Source organism: Lutjanus erythropterus, chromosome 8 (assembly GCF_056507025.1).
Source record: "Lutjanus erythropterus isolate fLutEry1 chromosome 8, fLutEry1.hap2, whole genome shotgun sequence".
In the NCBI taxonomy this organism is placed as follows: Eukaryota; Metazoa; Chordata; class Actinopteri; order Lutjaniformes; family Lutjanidae; genus Lutjanus; species Lutjanus erythropterus.
In genome coordinates, this window is record NC_139324.1 from 31,501,637 (window position 1) to 31,514,256 (window position 12,620).

General features: G+C 39.1%; 1 protein-coding gene across 4 annotated transcripts in view; it reads left to right on the plus strand.

The window, feature by feature from the left end:
* LOC146323077 (disco-interacting protein 2 homolog A-like) overlaps positions 1–12,620 on the plus strand; it is a 127,220-nt gene that overhangs the window by 89,143 nt on the left and 25,457 nt on the right. For 2 of the 4 annotated variants that reach the window (XM_084725300.1, XM_084725301.1), the window contains exons 6-11: positions 1,051–1,188; positions 2,737–2,778; positions 5,985–6,104; positions 10,037–10,234; positions 10,659–10,750; positions 11,069–11,179. In XM_084725300.1, the coding sequence (XP_084581426.1) occupies positions 1,051–1,188; positions 2,737–2,778; positions 5,985–6,104; positions 10,037–10,234; positions 10,659–10,750; positions 11,069–11,179 (701 nt within the window). The remainder of the gene's footprint in view (positions 1–1,050; positions 1,189–2,736; positions 2,779–5,984; positions 6,105–10,036; positions 10,235–10,658; positions 10,751–11,068; positions 11,180–12,620) is intronic. The other 2 variants (XM_084725302.1, XM_084725303.1) reach the window with 1 other exon arrangement.

Below are 12,620 nucleotides of genomic sequence, written 5' to 3' on the forward strand. Positions count from 1 at the left end.
AAGATCATGTTTCCCATGAGATAACATGAGACAGTGCTCCCTCTGGTATCTCAATAATATAATAAGGCCTGACAGTAACCTGGAGCACTTCTGAGAAAATGTAGAAGTGTTTTATTATGAACATAAAATTACAATTTTGATGTAATTTTCCCTTGAAGAAGTGTTACAAAACTGTTTTTGTCTTCTGCCAAGTATAGTTCTGAGAAAGACAGAAAATCAGAACCTGCCAAAATCGAAAACAGCAGGTCAGATTTTCAAAAAGTTGAAATGAGAATAATTTTGTCTTTTTATCTTGAAATTTCAACTTTTTATCACATAATTATGATTTCATATTTATGACTTACTATGGTGATATATTTTTTCTTTTACTGTCAGAAATGGGCTTACATATGTTTTCCTTTAATTTGTCACCCATCTGTGTAACGCAGTCCAGTACAACTCTATGCATTCAGTGATAAAAATATATAATCTTAGGAAGATATAATCTTCCTAAATGTAGAATGTGTCTGTTGTACTGGATTGCTTTCACTTGTATAGGTGTATAGGGAGGGTATATAGCAATAAGACACTTGTGTTATACAAATAATTGTCATTTTGATAATCTTTGTAGCTCAAAATATTATATTTATTTATCTTTAAAGGAATGCATTTATTTAAAGAAGTCTTGGCATTGTTTTTTAACTTCATCATGAGACATGCTTTTTAGAGTTAGGCACAAAAAGGAGGACAAATGGAGGTAGTCTAAATGTTCTCAGACTTGCCTGTTAATCATACTACACGGACATCTTGTTCTCTGAGGATACATTACTCGCTGACAGGAATGCATCTGCCTGCCGAAAAGAAACATTAATTCATTGTCATGGCAGGGAGTTAAAATGGAGGCAAAATCTGAAATCCTTGTAGAAAAGCACTCTTCCTCACTCTTCTCTTCACTTGCTGATGACAAAAAGTCTGTTTGCAAGCGCACAAAGTAGATTTTTATTTAGTAATGGTAGCCCAGAGTAGACCTGGCGTTTGACCTTTTAACCCCCGACACCCCACTCATCACAGATAACCACTCAGCGCCCCCCGATGTGACGGGGCTGTCGGAGCGTTCCTCGCTTCATGCAGAGCGGCCCCAGGTGGCCTCGGTGCGAGGCGTTTCCCGGGGCTACAACCACCACACCAGCGTCATGGAGACTGCAGATGGTGAGTTTCCTGCTCACACACGTACACACACACACACACACACACACACACACACACACACACACACACACATACAGAAACACAGTAACTACCCTTTCCCTTTCTCCCCTGCTGTCTGTCCCTCTGTCCTCTCCTTAGTCAGTCTGCCTGTCAGACTGGCACAAGCTGCTGACTGACCCTCTCGTGTTGCCACGGTAACACTGCATCTCTCCAACCCCACCAAAATATACTGTCTCTACCTTAATGTGTAACATGCTATTGACACTAATAACAACACACAGTTAATAATGATTTATACAGGCAGAGTTTCTAAAAAGGAAAATAATATCACATGACATTAACAGATATCTACCTGTGGAAAAATCACTGATGCTTTTACTTACAAATCTGTAATATATTAACTGTAATTTAGCATTAAATGACCATGAATGTCATCAGAGATTAAGAAAACATGCTAAATTGAAATACTAATTTCTCTGACAACAATGCTACAGCTGCGGTGTCCTCCTTTGAAATTGCTATTCCAGTGTCTGTTTACGAGTCTTAAGAAATCATTAATAATCTTTTAGAAGGAGTAAATGTGGCTTTTGTTTTCAGGATAACGGGCGTAGCTTTACATTGACAGACAATGGACGGCTGATCAACTTGCAGTCCTCACTTATTATTGTCAGTTTATCATGTTGCGCTCGTCTTGCCCTCCTGCAGTGTTCTTGCAGCCTGTCTGACCTTCTTCACATCCGTAGATGAGGGTGCGTTGGAAAACAGCTTCACAGATCGTATATTAAATAGGATTTCAGCCAATTTAATATACCATCTATAGTTCCAGCTGGCTATTTGGACTGCAGTACTCATTTTTGGCTGTGCAATTGCTACATATTGCTTCTTTAAGATAGATGATTTTATGCCAAGTTTGTTATCTTGAGATGGTTGCCATAGATGACAGTCTGGTCGACCAGTCCGTGTTTGTGCCCATCACCCTTCCATCTTCATTCATTCAACATCAGAGGCTGAAATGCTGCTTTGAATTAATGTCCAGTTTTTTTAATAAGTGAGTAGCCAGAAAACTGGAACACAGCTTCAGCAGATCTGTTACCTCTCTGTCATCCATCCTTTGTCATTAAGAATATGTGTGTTGTCTGGTTTGCTACTAAATGCTAAACCAGCCCACCTAGCTTAACACATAAGTGTGAAGGTATCTGATGTATTTATTTATTTTTTTATGGATGTTTAAAAGATTTAAACAGTGTCATTTTTAGCAGTTTCTGTGGCTGCTTGGTATTCAAGATGTTTCAAACCCACACTTCCTAGGCAAGTTTTCCCACATGGGCCATTAAAATAAAATGACAAAAATAACAAAAACAGCAGAAAATCCCATCCTTGTTGTTATGGTGCGACAACAACAGTCTGTGTCTGTTGTTAAGCCTCCTCTCACTTACGTCTGGCTGCTGGTAGATTTCTCTATCACACATTCACACATTTACACTCAAACACACACATGCAAAGTTAACAGGACTGTTTCATTGACATCCTGATGTGTCTCTCCTCCAGGCTGTGAGTGGAGAGGTGAAGGATCCCTCAGTTTAATGGATGGTATTTATAACTGTTCCTCCAACTCTATGGCAATCCGCTGTGTGTGCACTCTGCTGCGTGTGCATTTGTGCTCGTGTGTGTTTGTGTTTCTGCCTTCGCCTCCACTGTCAGGTCTAGCACTTGTCCAAGCCGTGTGTGTTTTCCAAAAATATATGCAAAGCTACAGTGAATCCAGTCATTAAAGTCCTGTGTGTGTGTGTGTGTGTGTGTGTATGTGTGTTTGTATAACTGAGTATGCTGCAAAAGGCTTTAGCATTTATCGCATCTTCAAGCAGTGTCTAACCTAAATGTTCTCGAAATGGATCATGTTGAAGCAGATTGTGTGAAAAGGTCATTTCCATGACAGGTGTAACTATTCATCCGGGGGTTGCGAATAATTTGCATGCTGACATACTGGTTTCTGCGCTCACACTGAGACACTGAGACTCGTCAGTTTATGACTCTCACTACATTCTGTAACACAAGCCTGTGAGCCTGCAGCTACACAGTGGGTGCAACACATAGTTGGGTGTAGAAAACATGGCACCCAGTTACTTGACATCCATCTGTACTGGAACACTGACGCTGTATGTGTTGGTTTCTTGATGTGTGCAGAAATGCACCACACTGTGCTGCATTTTTGTCAACAACTCTCATGAAAAGAACAAAACCAACAATGAATTAATCGTGCTCAGAAGTATTCTGTCTGTATCCATGGCCTGATATAGCTTATTCCCCTGTGCCACAGAGCTGCATTGATGACCGAAAGCTATTAAAAACACAACAATGAGTCGCTGACATCATAATGATAAACACGGGCACTGTAGTTTATTTTGGGTCAATGCCACATACACCTCCCTGACGCCGTGACTCTCTAGAGCACCAAATGTGGATTAATCAGCAGCTGAAAATAGTCCTGAACAAATGAATAACATTTCATACAAACTACAATGCCTTGCTTTTTTAAGAAATAACTTACTGAAGAAATTAATCCATATATAATATTATCTTGATATTATGAAATGAGACGAGATATCATCTTAGATTTTGGACATCTTTATCTGGTGTTATGTCAAAAGTGTTGTATTTTCCTGTTTTAAAGGCTGCATAACAGGTAAAGTGATATAATATTCTGAACTCACCAGACTGTTCTAACTGTTATGTTATTTGTCTTTACCAAATCAATCATTTTAGCCAGATTACTGACTGTTATTTAATATTTTGTGAAAGCACCCATGTCCATATTGCTCAGCCCTAAGTAGTTTATATACTTTTGGGTGGTTTAATATAAAACAGTTGGTCATATTCTATACGATCGTCACATGTTTGCACTAATTTAGAATTGGGTATGATATTTTAGAGAAAATGTGGGCATCTAGACATAGACTAAAAATATATATATTATTTATAAGCTATATTGCCCAGACAAATATATTGTTTGGTCGATGTAATCAGACATTATTGACCTATCACAGTTTGATCATATATCATATATCAATCTATGCTGGTATCAGCATATATGTGCCAATATGAAAACTTTTTTTTTTAATAACATGACACAGATTTTTATTTATTTTATTTATAATTCTGAAAAATGCCTGTGAAAGTTTGTTTCAGTTAATTGTTAAACTGTAAAATATCCTGCCTCCATGACATATCTTTGTCACAAGTATTTGTTAACCACATTTGAGACATCATTGCAATATTGGTCAATCAAAATCTTAATATTTCTTTTACTCCTTAATATCATTGTCAGCATTAGCCCCAAAAATCCAGTGTCAGTCAGGCTGTAATTGTGAGCTGTCTTTACAGAATTATGCATTTAATAAGAACAAATTAACTTGGGGCTGAAAGGCACAGAGAGAGTAGGCAAGAAGGAAATAGAAAAGAAGAAATATTCAGAGACAGACCAACAAATTGCTGGTTTTGGTCTTTCCATGGGATTTGTTAACAGTGAGACAAATATACAGAAAGCATCGTCTCTTTCTTCATCTCCGTCTTTGTTGTGGCCTTAGTTTGTTGGTAAATGTGATTCTGTGTACAGTCAGTGCATGTTACTACAAAGACCTGGTCTGATTAAGTTAAACTGGAGCCAGTGTTTGCTGCAGTAATAATGGATAAATTATGAAATTAATACATTAATTATAGCCTCGATCATAGGCAGGTCCTGGTTGGCTGTGATATTAATGATCAAGGCCCTCGAGTGGGTGGGATTCAGGGCCCTCAGATGTTCTCCTGTGTGTCTAGGGCTTTCTAATTGGCCCATCAGGTGCAGCGCTGACCCCCACACGTCTGCTCCCGGTACATCTGTCCCCGCACGAGGAGGCAGAGTCTGTCTGAGCCGGGCTTATTATAGTAAGATAGATCAGGCAAGCTGTGTGCAGCTGTGGCCTTCGTCTCTCGTGGCTGTCTGAAATGTCTGACACAGACCACCCCTCCCAAACTGACTATGAATTCATTTTGGAGGAAATGACGTTGGATGATGATCATAGTCTGCACAGTCCCCTGTTATTCTTAGTCTCCCTTTTTCTCTCCTGTCCTGCTCCATCATTCATGCTCTTCAGCCTTGACAAAAATCCATGTCTCTGCGATTATGCTTTGGCAGCATCGTGTTCGTGTTCTGTATCAGCAATTTTATCATAATTCTCAAATGACTTGCATACATTTTGACTTGACTGGGGTATAGTTGAATTTAGCCTCCCACAATTATGAGTTTTGCAGAGCGTATGTGAAACAGACACCTTTTGAGACACCTCATGAATCACTTATTGCAGAGAGGACACCTTTGTTGCTAGGCAGCAGACGAGGAGGTTCCTCATTTCCAGATTTATATTTTGCCTGTGAGGTTTTTCACTGATTCTAGGGAGTATCTTGACTGAAAGAGCGTAACCTTTGACCCCCAGGTGACTGTAGGGGATCACAAGGTCCACTGTTTTGTTGTCTTGCTGCAATGTGAGTGACAGCTGGTTGTCCTCTATGTCTCATTAGAGCACCACACTGACCTTCCTCTTTTTTCTTTTCTTATCCACCCACCCCATCCATCTTCCCTGCCTTATTTCATCAATCTCTCAATCAATCTGTCTGTCTCTACTGTATCCCCTCCCACCTTCTCCGTTACATCCATTCCCTCACTAATATTCTTCCTTTCCATGTCTGTATTTCTCTTGCATGTTTATCCCCCCCCCCCCAATCCTTTCCCTTTCATCCCCTCCGATCTCATTGTGTAGGTGTTCCAGTCAACAGCCGCGTCTCCTCCAAAATCCAGCAGCTGCTCAACACCCTGAAGAGACCAAAGCGACCGCCGTTGCGAGAGTTCTTTGTCGACGACTTTGAGGAGCTTTTGGATGGTAAGCTGGCCTGAAAGTAATTACACTGCTTCTATTAAATCAATAAATCATGAAAAAAAGCATCCCTCTTTCTGGTGGTGTGATCAGCATACTGATCAGAGACTTCAGCACTTAAAGGCTGTATTTTATAACAAGTGTGACAGCTGCATCAGCCCTTTTTTAACCACACTTTTTATGGAGGTTTCAATCGTACTACCAAAAGAAACACATCAGTATACAAACATATTTCCCCTCATACACAGTCACACATTCAGACAGACATTTCAAATGAGACAAATAGAATAATATAAATGGGAAAATAATAATAAAGATTTTGTAAATAAACTAAAACAAAACAACAAAAAACAAATATCACAATTATAATATTACAACCCCAATTCCTTAATAGTTCAGACATTGTGTAAAATGTAAATGAAAACAGAATGCAATGGTTTGCAAAAACTTTTTGACCTATATTCAGTTGAAAACTGTTCAAAGACGAGATATTTAATCTTCAAACTGATTAACTTTATTGTGTATTCAGTTAATATAGACACATTCTGAATGTAATGCCTGTAACTTGTTTCAAAAAAAGTTGGGACAGGAGCATGTTTACCACTGTTCGGTTCCATTTTTGCTTGATATACAGTTTCAGGTGGTCAGCAGTCCAGGTTCGCTGTGGTTATATTTTGCACTTCATAATGCAAGACACATTTTCAGTGGGAGACAGGTCTGGACTGCAGGCAGACCTCTCAAATACCTGAACTCTTTTTTTTATGAAGTCGGACTGCTGTAACACATGCAGAGTGTGTCTTGGCACAGTCTTGGTAAAATAAGCAGGGACATCGCTGAAAAAGACGTTGACTGGATGGCGAGCATGCGTTGCTCCAAAACCTTTCAACCTTTCAGCATTAATGGAGCCTTCACAGATGTGACAGTTACCCATGATGCCATGGGCACTAACACACCCCCACCCATTCACAGATGCTGGCTTTTGAATTTAGTGCTGGTAACAATCTGGATGGTCCTTTTCCTCTTGAGTCCAGAGGATACAACACCCAAGATTTCTGAAAACAATCTGAAATGTGGACTTGTCAGACTATTGCACACTTTTCCACTTCTTTGACTTTGCATCAGTCCATCTCAGACCAGCTCGGGCACAGACGACTCTGCAGTGTGTCTGGATGTTGCTGATATATGGTTTTCACTTTGCATAGTAAAGTTTTAACTTGCATTTCTAAATGCAGCAACAAACTTTGTTTACCAGCAGCGGTTTTCCAAAGTGTTACTGACACCATGTAATATCTTTTAAATAATATAATATATGTGGATTTTAATGCAATTTTTAATGCGTTGCCACATGAGGAGCCAAAGGTCACAGGCATTCAGTGTCTTTCTCCAGGCAAAGATGTGTCAACAACTCTGCTTTCCACACTTGAAGTGATGGTGATTCAACATTTTTCCAACATAGTCTAATCAATCTTCTTGCATGAAGCAGTCCAGAATGAAGCATTTTCTTTAGCTTTGTTGTTCTTACAAAGTCCTTGGGGTACAGTCCAAGTACACATATTTTGGGCCTCAGTGAAATGCTACTTTTAACTATCTTTGATAAACATTTAACAACATTTTCCCACAGCACCTGCATCTCTGGGAACACCCATAAGCAATATAACAGACTGAACTTGATACAAATATCAGGAATGTTTGGAGAAATTTGATGAAGTTTAACAGGGATAACGTAGTCTCTCATTAATCACTTATACTGAAGTGATTTTAATTGTGTATTAATTGAGTGTTTTTTTTTTTTTTAAAGATATTACCCAGTCCTCCTCAGTATCATCTTGTGTGTCATTTAATCCATCTGATGTTGACTCTGTTGACTCTGTTGGCAACAGGTTATAAAATTTAGATGTTTGTCCCTTCCTAACCAGATTATTGTGTTATTTCCTTAATAACGGACATCATTGTCTTATATTTTGATGGTATGTGCAAATATTTGAACAGATTCTTTCTGAGAATTTGTTGAATCAAAATGTAATTTTTTGTAGCTTTCAGTGGGGTTTTCTAGCTTCACTATTGGTTATTTATCAAATTCTTTTTGCAGCCGAGATAAAAATGTCACATTGACCTCACCCCGCCTCACAGATAAACAGTCAAAGTAGCACTTTTAGATCAGTGGTTGTTATTTTGCCTTTGGCTGGAGCTGAGACCACCAGGTGTGCTAAGGGAGTGGTTAGAGAATACTGTGTACAGAGGCACACAGACAAACAGTGGACCAGCCCCGTCTAACCATTTCCTTCATTCCAACCAGCCCATCATGGGTTTTGGGTGGTACTCTGCCAGGCTGAATAAACACTGTGAAAATGAATAAGCGGCAGGAATACTAATGCATCAGCAGGTAATTGTAAATCCTCTCCGACTTTGGCACTGAAACTGTAGCATGGCAAACCTCTTGGTGTGAGCAGAAAAAAAACACACAAAGCTGAAATGGCAGCGGGCTGGACACTGTCTGCTCGTGATAGAGGTGTTATATTTGGCGGGGACATCTTGCCAGCTCAGTTAAAGAGCTCTGAATTCCTCTTATCAGAGCGTTCAGGAGAGTGTGAGGGCAGAATAGCGATGGGGAGATGGAAGTCGAATCAAAGAGCGAGGAGGGTGCTTGAAGAAAGCAAAGGCGAAGGATGAGGAGAGAAACCTGTGCCTTTCAATAAGCTGTAACTCTGACTTTCACAGGAATTTGTATCTGAGGCAACTAAGACTGATAAGAACAGAATACAGCTCAACTTTAATCCTCCTGCTTCACCCATCTCATTGTCTTTCAGTCCCCACACTCCTTTCATTACCCAGACTTCCTTTAAGAGAGCGTGGATGGCACCAGAGGACGTATTAGAAACTTCCTAACCTGCAGATCCTATCCTAGCTGTGTGGTAGCCATGGTAATTAGGGTTAGGACCTGATTTAATAAAAAAGAAAAAAAAAAGAGCCAATTCAGATGAACAGATCAGTTCCTATCCTAACTTAAGATAGGAAATGTGTATTACACAAGCATAATAATTTCCTAAAATCTTAAATACACTCTCCTAACTTTAGCCTAACTGTTAAGCTGTCCTAACTTTAATCTTTCCGTCAGTAGAAGTAGCTAACGTACTAACTAGCTAACAATAGTCTTAGCAAACACTACCATTAGTCACTGTCAGCTAACAGCAATTAGCAGTAGTGTTCCCTAATAATAGCTAATAGTAGTGTTCTGTAATAGTAGCTAAAGGTAGTTTTAGCTAACAATAGCTAACAGTAATTTTTGCTGACAGCTAACACTGGTCTTCACTAACAGTTACTAATGTAGTTTTTGCTACGTAGTTAATGGTAGTGTTTGCGAATAGTAGCTAATGGTAGTGTTCCCTAACAGTAACTAGTTGTAGTGCTCGCTAACAGTAGCTAAAGGTAGTGTTCAGTAACTGTAACTAATGGTAGTGTTCACTAACTGTAGGTAACTATAGTGTTCAACAGTAATTAACTGTAGTGTTTGCTAACAGTAGATAACAATAGTGTTCACAAACAGTAACCTATGATAGTGGTCACTAACTGTAGCTAACAGTAACTAATGATAATGTTTGCTAACAGTAACAAATGGTAGTGTTCGCTTACTCTAGCTAAGATAAGATAAGCGTTGTTGTAAATTTCCCAAAAAGAACATGTTTGGATTTCTCTATATATGTTACCAAAAATATGTCTTAAAGTTAAGTGCCTATTGTAATTTTTGCTGCATTCTTTGTATGTTTTAAGGAAAGGTATGTTTCAATGAGGAAAATTCAACAGCCACCTTTAAGTTGTTTAGTTTGGCAAGATGAGAAAAGTAGTGTTGGTTGCTCGGTAACAGACATAAAAGTCGCCAGGATCTAGTTCAGCTTTGTTGCTCAAACACTGATGCCCCATTATCTTCCTTCTGTATTTAGTCCAGGAGCCAGATCCCAACCAGCCAAAGCCAGAGGGCCAGCAGATGAGTCCTCTGGAAGGAGAGCATCTCGGGGTGGTCAACAAATGGCCTCCCTCCTTGCCAGCAGCCTTACAACGGTGGGGCACCACCCAGCCCAAGAGCCCCTGTCTGACGGCACTCGACAATGCTGGCAAGCCCGTCTACACACTCACATATGGTAAGTACCAACCTGGGGATGATGGGCCCAAAATTTACAATGGAGATAGAGAATAAAGTCAACCGTTGTCAGCTATTCTTTGTGGGTGTCACTGTAGAAAAAGTGGACGAGGATGTGTCTGTGTCTCTCATAATAACCATCATAAATAAATGGTACATAAATAGTTAGTTATTATAACCTTTATTAATTGAAGGTACAATCAGAGAAATTTGTTCGAGGTGTTTGTAAATACACCAGAAAGATAGTTAATTGTTGAGATGGAAAGGGATTATGTTTTTATTTACCATTTATTAATGATGGTTGGTATAAAGTGATACTCCTTATTTTGTCATCTGCTGTTCTGATCTCAATAATTCTGCATGTTTATATGTTGATTTGTGGGTCTGGAGTTGTCAAATCAAATGAAATACCTTTACTCCTGTAGGTAAACTATGGACCCGCAGTCAGAAACTGGCTTACACTCTTCTTAACAAGCTGAGCACCAGAAATGAGCCTTTGCTCATGCCTGGAGACAGAGTAAGTCATGAGATAAAACTGTATGATGCATGCCTTGTTGCATTTTTAGGTGTTCAGCTCAGGCTCCGAAAACAACAATCAGCAAATACAGCAGTAGAATAAGCTCAAACCACCAGTATTAGCAAAAGTTAAAGAAGCTTTTCTCTCTCTTTATGAACACAATATCATTACTTGTGAAGTTGATACAAATGTTTGGTGTAAGGTCCTGATCACAATACTTGCTGCACACCGTGCACCATGCCTTCCATACTTTTACTTAAAACATGAACTTTGTAATATTAAATACTATGACATATTGTTTCTGTGATGCACCTGCAGGTTGCACTTGTTTTCCCTAACAATGACCCGGTGATGTTCATGGTGGCCTTCTACGGCTGCCTCCTGGCGGAGTTGGTACCAGTGCCTATTGAAGTGCCGCTGACAAGAAAGGTAAAGACAATCTCCTTGGAAAATATTTTAATCTTTAAAGGGATAGTTCCATTTATTTGTTGTGGGGTTGTATGAGGTACCTCTGTAGTCATGTGAAAAGCAGAGAGGAACACCAGAATGAAAGCTGAACAGTGCCCTGCTGTGGACAGGGTCAGCAACAAAAGGTGTTTTAGCCGATTAAGATAATAAATATTAGTTTAAGTGTAGTGTGTTTCCTTTACCACCAGTCTTTCAGATGGGAAACAAATAACTGCCATTATATGAGCCAAATATTGTTCAACCAAACTCCATAGGCAAAATCAGTCATTTTACCTCACAGAACATGGTAGTTGTTGGTCTATTGCTACCGTGATTATTTTGTTTGTTTGTGTTATGAAGGTTGTTTGTTGAACATAAAGCACTAATGAAGGAGTTCAGCACAACACAGGCCAACACAGTCAGCATTAATAATAGTTAGAAAATAAAACCCTGTGCTATACATAGGTGCTTTTTAAAGACAATAAAGAATTAAAATAAAACCCAAGATATAATAATCAAAGTTCAGATGATAAAGGGGCAATGCAATTACACCATCATAAGCAAGGTACAAAAGGTCAAAGTCATAATCAGTTAAAGATAATGGTTACAACTGTTGAAACCTCTGTGCAATTGGAAAACTGGTGTTATGGAGTCCATATTTTTATGAACTGTCCTTCAAGTCAAGTATTCAAGAGGAAAACACTCTACGACTATCTTGTGCCAGTTTGCTTTAGAGAGACATGTAATGTATCCAGGAGAGAAAATACTCTTTTTTTTGTTCAGTCTGCCACAACTAACACCAACCATTACATCTTGACTTGAATGCCTCAGGAGCAAAGAGAGAAAGAGAGTTCATGTATCAAGTCACACCAAATATTTTTTTCCATATCTTGCAAAACATTAATCCAAACTATCCTTTTAAAAGACAGAAGTTACACAATAACACAAATAAATGAACAGATCGAGACAGCTAAGCGTGTTCTGTGAGAAAAAGTTCTCTGACGGCAATGTAAAGCAGTGAAAATATTCTAAATGTAACGTATACTTAAAGCGATATTGAATTTCTTTAGTGGGCCTTTGTTGCTGAGCCTGTCCACAGCAGTACTTGCTTAGCTTTCATTCTGGTTCTCCTTCTCTAAATTGGAGGTTAGCTGACCTCCATCTACCGCAGGTAATACACTGATTATGAATAAGTACCTCATACAACCCCACGTCAAATATAATCTGAACTATCCCTTTAATATCTATGTAAACACTGAAGAACAGTAGTGACCCCTGCTGGACATTTGATGCTGAAATGATTGACACGTGCACAGCTGTTGGTTCACTGTATATATTTGTGATTTAGAATATCTATTTATACCAAAGAACCTCTGACTTCTTGATAATAATGTGTTGTATGGTTACAACCACAGCAGCAGGA